Below are 12,036 nucleotides of genomic sequence, written 5' to 3' on the forward strand. Positions count from 1 at the left end.
ATTCATCAGGCACCCATTTTCCAAGTTTAGGAACCTTTCCAAGTTGTTGAAGATGACGATGAACAGTTGTATGGTTTGAACTAAGCTTTACTGCCAATTCTTCAACTGTAATGCAGGATTTTCTTCAAGTAATGCCTCGAGGAGTTTATAAAACTCAACTGGACATCCTGTTCGATCTTCATCTTCAAGGCTGAAATCTCCACTTCTGAATTTTGCAAACCATCTTCTGCAAGTTCTTTCATTCAAGCATTCTTTCCCATAAATTGAGTGTATGTTTCAAGTCGCTTCAGCTGCAAAGTTTCCTTTTTTTGTACTCATAAAGCATTTTGTGCCTCAAATGCTCTTTGGATACTTCCATGTTACAAAGGGTTTTAATCAAAGAAATTTTAATTCTATTATTCTGTAAAATAATACTGAATTAGCTTAAATGTACACAAATGCATAAAAATAATTTTTAATTCCATTAGACATTCTAAAATACTATTAAATTTCATTCAGTTTTAAACAACATAAAATCGGACAGAACTTATGGGATGACCTGATATATATACATACATATATATATGTATATGGCTGGCCGGCAACGTATTTTTCTGCATTATATGGATAATTTATCCTGATCACGCTATTTTATAGCATTATCACGCATTTGAGAATTGAATTTATTTCTGTATCTTACAATACATCTCAATGCTTCTAAAAATAAAATTTTTTTTAAAAACTTTACTTTCATCGTAAAGTTGAATATATATATGTATATAGGGAGAATTCACAAAAAAAAACTACAGATGAATACAGGTGGTGTAGACAACAAACAGATGTATTAGTATAACGCTCGGGAATAGAAAAAGTCTTTAATGTTTTGAGCCTACGCTCTTCCACAGAAAGAAACAAGGAGAGAAAAAAAATGTGTGTAGTGGTTAGCGATCTATCATGGCGAATGCTGACAGAAGGGTCACACAGGAGAGTTAAGAAGAAGGGGAGATAACGTAGTGATCCCAAAACGAAGGTGTGCATGTGTAAGAGAGTGCTGGTGATATTGACGTGTGTAGGTGTGAAAATGTGGGGATGGGAATTGGTCAGTGGTGGTGGGAAAAGCATGGGGCGGTAGGGTATAAGGGATGGGTAGGACTGAGTGGGGGTGGGGTGCGCTTATGAGGGAGGGTTGCTCGTTTACAACAATCACATAATATCAAGACAAGAATTCATACACATACATGATGAGCGTTCTCTTTCCAACTATTTAGTCCAATCATCAGGTTTTTGTTGACCCAAAGCAACAGTAGAAGACACCCAAGGTGCCTTGCAGGGAACTGAAACTAAGACCATGTTTTCCCAGATTTTGGTATTCATACTCATTGCCTTCATGTCACGTTTGTACTCATCCTTGAAACGGAGGTGTGGTCGTTAGCGAGCACGTCTGCCAGAGGCTAGCTCCCCATACATTATATCTTTTGGTAACCTCCTGTCAGGCATCCAGTGCACATGTCCCAGCCAGCAGAGATGGCGTTACCGAAGTAGTGTGAAAGTAGTTAATAGCTGGGAATGGGTAAGTATTTCATTGTTGGTGATGTGGTCATTCCACTTGACCCTAAGAATACTCCGAAAGTTGTGCAGATGAAAGGCATTCAGGTGGTGTTCTTGTCTGGCATAAAGGCACCAGGTCTCACCACTGTATAGCAAGGTGCTGAAGACACATACATTATAAAATGTGAATTTGGTGGATCTCGTCAGCTTGCCATTTAACCACACTTTTTGAGCTAGTTTGGCGAAGGTCAAAGCTCAAGGCTGCTAACCCAATTCTCCTGTTCAGCTCCTGGTCGAGTGTGAGGCCATCTGTAATTGTTGAGCCAAGGTACATAAACTCACAGACCACATCAAGTGAGTGGTTGTCAATGGTAATGATGGGGGTATCCAAGACACCTTGGCCCATTACCTTGGTCTTCTGTTGGCTGATTGTTAAGCTGAAGGCACAGCACGCCTGGTTGCGATTGCTTATTTATATATATTTATATAGGGTGTCCCAAAATTAAGGCAACCAACTTTTTCAATTTTGCCAAGGTAAAATATTGTTATATTTTGGGTCTAAGCAATGGTAAAGGAAACACAATTATGACACTGCCACATTTATTCGATATGACCACCTCTGTTTCGAACCACAGCCTTAAGTCTAGGTGTGAATACTTCACATGCGACATGCAGCTGTTCTTGTGGAGCTAAAGCCCATTTATGGTGTAGTTTTACTTTCAGAGCATTGAGCAAAGCACGAGGAGTTCTATATTTAAGAGATGAGGAATTATGTACATTATTTACATTTGACGGATATTTGTCCTCATCTTGTTTGTTGTTAACACAACGTTTCGGCTGATATACCCTCCAGCCTTCATCAGGTGTCTTGGAGAATCCAGGTTCTAAATTTCCCCAAGACACCTGATGAAGGCTGGAGGGTATATCAGCTAAAGACATACACCAAAATACCCATGTTCACAAATACACACGCCCATAAGACAGACATCCCGTAGATAACCACCCCAACACATACCTGCTCATACGAATTCTATTCTCACATAAACAAACCAACACACTATACATTACACACCGTATGCACTACACTTTACGCATCACATTACACATTTCACACCACACGGTAGTATATAAAAAAAACCCCACACAACTTTATCCTTTACACGCACCAACAGCAAGCATAACCAAGGGATATAACTCATGTTGGACTCCTCTGGAACTTTTTTCAGCCTACCACCTTTACACAGCAGACGCCGACCGGTCGTGTTCATTTCCACCTCCAGCAGTGGAGAGCGGTCGCTATTTCCTATTACATGTCGGCTATCTCTGATGAGCGCATATTACTGGTTTGTTGCCTAACACTGCATTATATAATTTCACTTGAAATCGATTGGTAAGACCAGCCGTGATGGATAATTAACACTATAAAATTCAGACACTATATATATATATATATATATATGCAGAGGAGTGGCTACGTAATAAGAAGTTGCTTCCCAACTACACGGTTGCGGGATCAGTCCCACTTGGACAAGTGTCTTCTACTATAGCCTTGGGCTGACCAAAGCCTTTTGAGTGGATTTGGTAAAGAAGCTCGTCGTGAATCAACCTCAGCACACAAAGACACACACACATGTGTCTGTGCTTGTCTCCCATCACCGCTTGACAACCGGTGTTGGTGTGTTTCTGTCCTCGTATATTAGCGGATCGACATAGTGTTCGATAAAATAAGTACCAGGCTTAAAAAAAAAAGTACTGGGTCTGATTCATTCAACTAAGAATTCTCCAATATGGTGCCCTAACATGACCGCCGTCAAAGATTGGTACAAATAAAATGATATGTGGAGAGATGGGGGTGGGGTGCAGACAGCTGTATTAATTTACTCTTTACGTCACTTCCTTTTCTTTTCTTTTCTTCCGGTAGCGAAGGTAACAAAGAAATTAGTCGTGGTTCGCCATTATTGATTAATCTATCTCGGAAATTCTTGACGATAACTTATAGAACCTGGCTATTTCGTTGAACAGCTCAGTGGTAAGTGGACTGGTTTCATCCTCACTTGGCAAAACTTCTCTGTGTATGAGTACATTCGATAACTTTTGTTTTCACCCTATATTGATATATAAGTATTAAAAATATCGACCTATGCAGTCAATATTTTTTCGAAAATAAAGCTACAGTTTAGTCTGCAGGTGTTTAGTTCCAGGTCAGAATTGGTCTGGCAGACCTATTCTAAAAGTTGTTCCGGCTGTGATCACCCCTACCAAATTTTCATGTAGAACGTGCTGTCTCTAGTTTGACAGCCGAATGTAGGTGATAATGACACATAAACATAGTGATTGGATATTTGCGAAGATTATGATTATTATCAGTAAACAGTATGTTCTGAAATTATGTATTTCATCAAAGATTTATTCTTCTTCGATTTGCTATAAATGACGATGATCGTGCGTTGGCTAAAAGTATTAAATCATTTGTTTACAATTATTGACACCAGTGTTACCCGTCACATCATGGGAGTATGCTTTTGCCACCTTTTTGTAGTAGTATCGAGAGATGGCATACATACATACAGTAACTATAACTTCATTTTTATGAAATTTCTTGATGCATATACAAAATGATGAAATGAATTCTAATTTTCAGAAGAAAATTATTTAAACATCAGGCTGTTCAGAAAGTGAAAAAAAAGAAAAAAAAAAAAGTTGAAAGCGAAAAACAAAATTCTGTTTTGATTTTATATTATGAAGTTCTCTCTCACCTTGCATATATATTCCCTCTCATCCATTGTCTTTTATTCTTTCAGTATTTGTAGTGCTCATTTATATATTGCTTGCTATGTTAACTGTCTTTTACTATCACTTCCTCTCTATATAAACAGTGTAAACGAACCAACATTCATGGCATAACTACAGATTTCTGTCCACCCCCACCCGCGGACTTTAGATGATCATAACTTTCAGAAAAATGGATATTTTTGTTTATGAAATTTTCTACGAATATGTGTTATATCATGTATATTCCGAATATACAACTTGTTTTGGGGGTGGGGTTGGAATTTCGGAAATTCACCGGAGTCCACTTCAATTCGTCTTAACTTTCGGGAAAATGGATATTTTTAAATGAAATTCTCTACAAATATACCTCGGACTATGTAGATTCCGAGGACATAGGAATTTTGGGGGAAAACAATTAGAGGTTATTTTTGAGAACCGTTCCCCAGTCGGAGGTGTTTCGGAACAAGTCGTCCATGTTTGTTTCATTTTGTTTTCTACGTTTGTGCATCCGTAGATTTCAACATACACACACACACACTTGTAATTAAAAAAGTTAAAACGGGGAATTATTTCATTCACTATCATGTGTATTATAGAGATTATGTAACAAATTACACTTGTGCGTGTATATTCTTTATTTTTGCTTCTGGTGTCTTCTGCCTTTCTATTAGAAACGTTTACCTGGGAATTTACTTAAAGTGAAAAAAAAAATCGTATGCCACAGATAAGTCGTCTTAGTAACATATTTCTGTGTATCAGACATTTAACTGTTATTTTTAGCTTAACGAGTTTTCTGGTGAGGGCTTCATTTGCCTTCATTGCCTGTTTAATCTGGCATGGTACACACTCTGACATTGTTGTATTTTACAAATGCAGAGTTCCCACAAAGTTGTGTGAAGTCATGTTAATAAGAAATTAGAAATTAAAGTTGAAATATTCAGGTAAATGTTTATATTTATAGTTTGTTAATATAGAAATGTAACAAAGTTTGTATTGTTTCTAACACTGTTTCTTTATTATTTCAGCTGACATTGGCATAAAATGATTCTCTCCTTCATATAAATCACCAATGTTTGTCATACTTTTTAAAGATGTTATACAGAACTGATAAAACTTTGTTTGTATAAATCTATGGTGGAATTACCGTGAAATAATTCCTTTGACCTGATATTATTAATAATATTTCTCTACTTTCTGGAATAAATACAAGATAATTTTGCATTCTAATTAAACTTGGACAAATTTACCACAGAGACATAACTGGCTTCTCTTGACAGAAATTTCATGTATATCTAGGTAACTGGATCTATTTTAGTGTTACCATACGCATTGATTTCTTACTACAAGACAGACTTCTGTAATAAAACAGTCTTGGAATACTTGCACAGAAATGATTTCTTATGATAAATCACCATGTAAGTAACCATTAGTTGCATCTTCAGACATCATCAAAGATCAGAGTTGATGGAAATAAAGTTCAAGAAATGTTTGTTGAAATATAAAGCCTAACACAAGAAAAGTATTTGTATATTGTGGTAAGAGAAGAAAATTATGGAAAATGAATTATGTGACAACCAGGATGAATATAAAATACAGTCAAGGACTGATTTTCCTGATAAGACACTGAAACAAATAGAAAAGTCATCAAAACACTGTGATGTTTCTAAGCTATTATCTGAAAAAGGTACCTTAACTAAACATAAACCTATTCATGCTGGAGGGAAACCATATCACTGTGATATCTGTGGTAAATCATTTTCTCAGAAGGGTTCCTTAACTACACACAACCGTATTCATACAGGAGAGAAGCCATATGACTGTGATATCTGTAGTAAATCATTCTCTACAAAAGTTCACCTAGCTACTCACATACGCATTCATACAGGAGTGAAACCATATCACTGTGATACCTGTGATAAATCATTCTCTCAAAGCAGTTATTTAACTACTCATAAACGTATTCATACAGGAGAGAAGCCATATCACTGTGATATCTGTGGAAAATCATTTTCTCGCAATGGCAAATTATCTACTCACAAACGTATTCATACAGGAGAGAAGCCATATGACTGTAATATCTGTGGTAAAACATTTTCTAGAAGTGATTATTTAACTACTCATAAACATATTCATACAGGAAAGAAGCCTTATGACTGCGATGGCTGTGATAAATCATTCTTTCGATATAGTGAATTGACTACTCACAAACGTATTCATACAGGAGAGAAGCCATATCACTGTGATATCTGTGGTAAATCATTCTCTCGAAGTGATCACTTAACTACTCACAAACATATTCATACAAGAGAGAGGCCATATCATTGTGATATCTGTGGTAAATCATTCTCTGTAGATAGTCACTTAACTACTCACAAACGCATTCATGCAGGGGAGAAGCCATATCAATGTGACATCTGTGGTAAATCTTTCTCTCAAACAAATATCTTAACAACTCACAAACGTATTCATACAGGAGAGAAGCCATATCTCTGTGATGTATGTGGCAAATCATTCTCTGTACCATGTAGTTTAACTAAACACAAACGTATCCATACAGGAGAGAGACCATATCACTGCAGTATCTGTGGTAAATCATTCTCCATAGATAGTCACTTGACAACTCACAAACGCATTCATACTGGAGAGAAACCATATCACTGTGATATCTGTGGTAAATCATTCTCTCGAAGTAGCTATTTGAATACTCACAAGCGTGTTCATACAGAAAAGAAGCCAGATGACTCTGATATATAAAGTAAATAATTCTCTTTTAATGGTGACAACCATTTGGAAACACATTCACATATTTGTTGCTGGGTTTAGCATCACAATTTGGCTGTTGTGTTATTTTAGTGAAGACTACTGTGTTTGCATTCAGAACAGGTGTTATTTTCATTTGAGTGAACTATGAAAAGTCTGTCCTATAAGAGAGAAGCTATATCCCTGTTGAAAATACTTCTCTCTAAAATGTTGAGTTAATGAGATACAAGCATTCATACAAGAAAAAAAGCTGTCACTCTCACCTGCATTAAATCATTCTCATAAAATTATATAGCCATATTTTCATATTACAACAAATATGTCTATATTGGTGATGTTAAAACTTATCAGTGTGATATTTCTAATAAATACTTGCTTTCAAAATGCTCATCTACATATATATATATATATATACATTTTAGAAATGCCTAGAAAGGAGAAAAGATACTCTTGGTTTATTTGAAATTGAGAGTAAATAATATGGAAATGTATTTACTGATTAACATTACAGTATGTTTTAAGTAAAATACACAAGCCTTAATAAAATGCACTTCATCATAGGATAATATGTATTAGAACTTATATTCTAGTTCTTTTTATACAGTCAGGTCTTACTACCTATTCTGATAAAATAAATTTAAAGTATATGCCTTTAAGAAACTGATTTTGTTTGGAAAATCCATGTAATTTATCATTTCTCTGATGCTTAAGCAAATGTTAATTTGCATGTATCAAGGTCTATGATACAGCAGATCATCACTCTGAATTGACTTCTGACACCTCATCTGTAACGCCCTGCACCCTGAGATCTGACTGCATCACTCTATTGTTTATATGTGATTGTTTTAAATAAAGAAACTAAATCTCTTTATGAAGATGTAAATATTTCTATCTGAAAAATGTATGATGAAGATAAATTTTAGATTAAATTCTTTTTAATCTCCTAACTTATGAACGCAATAACTGCATTACTCTGCTGTTACTTAACAATACTGTTGCATATACTATTGATAGTATACATCATTCTATGCACACACATTCATGCAGGAGAGAAGCTATACACTTGTGGTATCTTGTTTTCTAAGCTGTAAATTAAACAAACATCAACACATTCAGGAAGAGAAGCAATATCTCTGAAATATCTATTGTGTATCATATCCTGAAACTGGTAACTTCATGAGACAGGAGAGGAGCTGTATTTCTATAACATCTTTGGACATATTCACAACTATGTTCATATTGAAGTAAAGTATATGTAACAGGATTCAGCACATATTATATGTAAACCACTACTGCATTGGTAATTTCTAAAAATACTGTCCACACATGTGCATTATCTTCCTAAACACCTTACCCCCAATAATTCACTGAATCTAGGAATAGACCTGAAAAGCATCTTTCAACGAAGTCATGACATCCTTGTCACTTTGACAACACACCAACTTGTTTACTAGACTTATCAATAAAACATGTTATACCATATAGTTTGTAGTCGCGAATAACAAATCCCTCAGTTGTTACACTTGTTAGGTTTTGCAATCTTTGGTGCCATTATATTGTATTTCCACATATATAACATTAATAAACTATCACAAATACTAGGATTCTTGTTTAGAATCAGGAGATTAACAACCTCAATTGTTAAATCTATACAAAGCTCAAATAAGACAAACCATGGAGCAGTGTGTATATCTATGGGATGGCACTGATGATATTAATACATTTGCATCCTTGAGCAAATTCAAAAGAAAGTAATTTAACTGATTCAATCACAAAGAAGCTTCAACCACTATCTCATGGAAACAATTTGTTCTCTCTCTGTTGTTACTGCAGTGGTATCTCCTCTGAAATATCTGAACATGTTCCCTCTTACAATTACCTCTCTGCCCATGTTTTTCCCAATGAATCTTCAAACTGAAAATCAAAATATCAACCCTACCGATCTCACCGGTCTGGAAGGACTTACGAAGATCAGTAACTGACAAAAGCATCAACAAATAGATAACTTACCACTGGTGAAGCACTCTTAAAATATTTATTTTCTCTCTTAACATCAGAAACATATTCTCACAACTTGATGATAGCATCACTGCACAGTTATATAAATAAATGTGTATACCTGTTTTCACTTCACTCTGCACCAGTTCTGATTGTTGATTGAAAATATTGAGTAAAACAATTATTGAAAAAATATTTCTTGGCTAAAAGCTATTGAAATAGATTAACCTCAGGAGTGTCATAAGATGTATTATCTATATTTATCTGAATGATAAAAAAACATTTTAAAACTAGAAAACTTCAGTTACACAAATATTATTTATATTTTTTTAACAAATCAAAGGATATAAACAGAAAAATGTTAAACTTATCAGCTGACAGCCATCCTCTTATAGGGAATGTACAACTGAAGTACATAAAACAATACAAAAGACATTAAACCCAGGAGGACTAATATCAGCTGATACAACCCTCCATACAATCTGCCTGTGACTAGAAATGTAACAAGCAACTTATTGTCATTGGTCAGCTAATGATTTTGCAGCAACAGAAGTACCACAATACCCCTGATAAAAGTGTGAAGATATACAGCTATATAGATAATATACACTTCAAAATCTCACACAATAACAAAATGCTCAGAAATCTGAATATAATCACAAAACTTCACTCAATGGAAAATATCTGTTGAAGGTTATACATAAAACTAGTAAAAACAAGATAATATTAAGACAGCATATATACAGCTAACAGAAAACACTTGAAATATACTTGGCACATTTCTTCAAATCTACAAACAACTTTATATTGCTGTTAAAAGTTGGAGGAATTAACAATATATCAACAACAATGTTGAAAACACTAGATCATATATCAATGCCGGTAAGAGGTGCAACTGGTGAACCATTAAAAAATTCAATATAGTTATAACAAGAGTTATTTAGAGCATGTCCATTCTTAAAAAAACTTACAATAATGATGAGCTAACTTCCCTAAATATGCTGGATAATACTGGGAGGCAGTAGGAGATGCACTATATGCTGTGTGTTTTTACAATCATCATCATTGTTTAATGTCCATGTTCCATGCTGGCATGGGTTGGATAGTTTGACAGGATTCAGGGTGTCAAAGTACTGGATTGTGTTCCAGTGTTTGCTTTGGTATGGTTTCTATGGTTGGGTGTCCTTCCTAACATTGACTTCACAATGTGCATTAGATACTTTTTGTTTTTTTATCATGTTACCAACACTTGTGAGGTTACGTACAGCTTGCAAGACTACAAACCCCCAAGCTTTATGCTCCGTGATGAGAAGTTAAAATGTGAGAGAAGAGGTCAGAGCAGAATCTACAATCATTGTGGATGTAGTTATCTCTTATTCAATTATAAGAGGTAACTATATAAGTAGGCATGAAGAAAAACATTATCAAAGCACATGATCTGATATGGCTAATGAAAATAATGTGATAACTCTGTTTAACTTCCAGCAGATGCTCCACCTTACTGGAGTCTTTCCAATAGTAAGGTTATTGCAAATTCCAGACAAATCTGAGTTCAACAGAAAAACAGATATAGCCTGTGAAACTGCAATGAACTGATAAATGTTATTGTATCTGGTGGTTGCAGGAGGGTTATCATACCAATGAATGTATGTAAATATATATTCATGTGAATCTTTATGTGTGTATGTTTAATGTTTAGGTTGTAACTGGTAAAAGGTTTGGGTTAGGCAGTATGTGGCAAGTTGAGAAAAAGTTGCATAGTCGATACATCGGAAAAAATTGATGCAACAAATAGTTCATACTTATCAGAGATTTTATTCACTGAGAATTTCACCATCATTTAAAGCTCTTTCTAACAATAAAAACAAAGGAAAACATCAAAGCCTACGGGCTGTCAGTATATTTTTAATCCTCGTCATTTGAAAATCTGATTATATAACAAACATATTACAAACAGCTGATGGTCATTAGACTATAGAAGGGAAGTAACTCTCTCTTTCTCAGATTATTTCGTAAGTGCAAATTACAGTTGTCTGAAGTGTGTCAAAATAATTAAATACGTGTAATATGATTTTGGTGGGTAAATTAGATAGTTAATCAAGTTAACAGAAAATTTCTTGTAGTGACTTCACAACAATGCACAATGTTTGAACATAATTTACTGTGTTGTGTTAGTATGAAAAGATGTTCATGTATTTCAATTAATATATATATGTAACGGTTAATTTTTAATATTTGTAGCGATGCCTGTTATGGTGCAACGTCGAGATCGCCAGTTTGTAACGATAATAATTTGTTGTTATAATTGCATGTTATAAGATGCGAAAGATGAACAATGCATGAAGTTTTAAGGAAATATTTATTTACCGTTACATTACAAGACCTTGCCTCGACGGGCAGGTTATAATATCTGAAAGCATGCGGTAGAATGCTTCTTTGCATAGTTTGGTGTATACGAATTGTTAGTAGTAAGCCACAAATAGCGATAGAATATGTAAAAGAACAGAATTAGAGCCAGCGTGAGTTGTAGGGTATGGGACGTTGTCTCACAGTTGCTGACAGTAAACTTCATTTCTTCCTCTGGCCAAGGTTGTAGCTGGTCAGCTAGACTTCGTTGTCACCATGTGACTGGACTCGTTGAGTTGTTACCGACTGGTGACTAAACTGGTTGAGTCGGCACTGACTGGTGACTAAACTAACTTTTTGCTTGGGGTTTCCTTGCTTTTATAACGATCCAGAAGGATAGATATATCATTGAGAACAATAGATTTAGTTGGTGGTCTTGTTATCTCTATTCTAGCTTTTGGTGAAGTAGAAGAGGTTAGAAAGGATCAAGTAGTGAAGACATTATTTCGGCCTAGCTAAAGGCATCTGGAAAATGTAAAACTGCTGTCAGAGAAAAACCATTGTTCCAACGTGGGAAAAGTTCTGTTGTAGTGTTAATTTAAATTTGGCTATGGTGGATTGAATCCACCTCAT

The 12,036-nt window shown here is 35.1% G+C and overlaps 1 protein-coding gene across 5 annotated transcripts; it reads left to right on the forward strand.

The window, feature by feature from the left end:
* The first annotated feature begins 1,236 nt into the window (after window positions 1-1,236).
* On the forward strand, window positions 1,237-10,954 carry LOC106881339 (zinc finger protein 737). 5 transcript variants are annotated; one of them, XM_052969367.1, is made up of 3 exons: window positions 1,237-2,061; window positions 3,449-3,556; window positions 5,325-10,954. In XM_052969367.1, the coding sequence occupies exon 3, from the start codon at window positions 5,851-5,853 to the stop codon at window positions 7,051-7,053; it is 1,203 nt and encodes a 400-aa protein (XP_052825327.1). In that variant the 5' UTR covers window positions 1,237-2,061; window positions 3,449-3,556; window positions 5,325-5,850; the 3' UTR covers window positions 7,054-10,954. The 5 variants fall into 5 exon arrangements, with proteins under 5 accessions (XP_052825327.1, XP_052825325.1, XP_052825326.1 ...); XM_052969365.1 differs by lacking the exon at window positions 1,237-2,061 and adding an exon at window positions 2,562-2,917; XM_052969366.1 differs by lacking the exon at window positions 1,237-2,061 and adding an exon at window positions 2,562-2,870.
* The last annotated feature ends 1,082 nt before the right edge of the window (window positions 10,955-12,036 follow it).

The sequence above is a fragment of the Octopus bimaculoides genome, chromosome 7 (assembly GCF_001194135.2).
Source record: "Octopus bimaculoides isolate UCB-OBI-ISO-001 chromosome 7, ASM119413v2, whole genome shotgun sequence".
Lineage (NCBI taxonomy): Eukaryota > Metazoa > Mollusca > Cephalopoda > Octopoda > Octopodidae > Octopus > Octopus bimaculoides.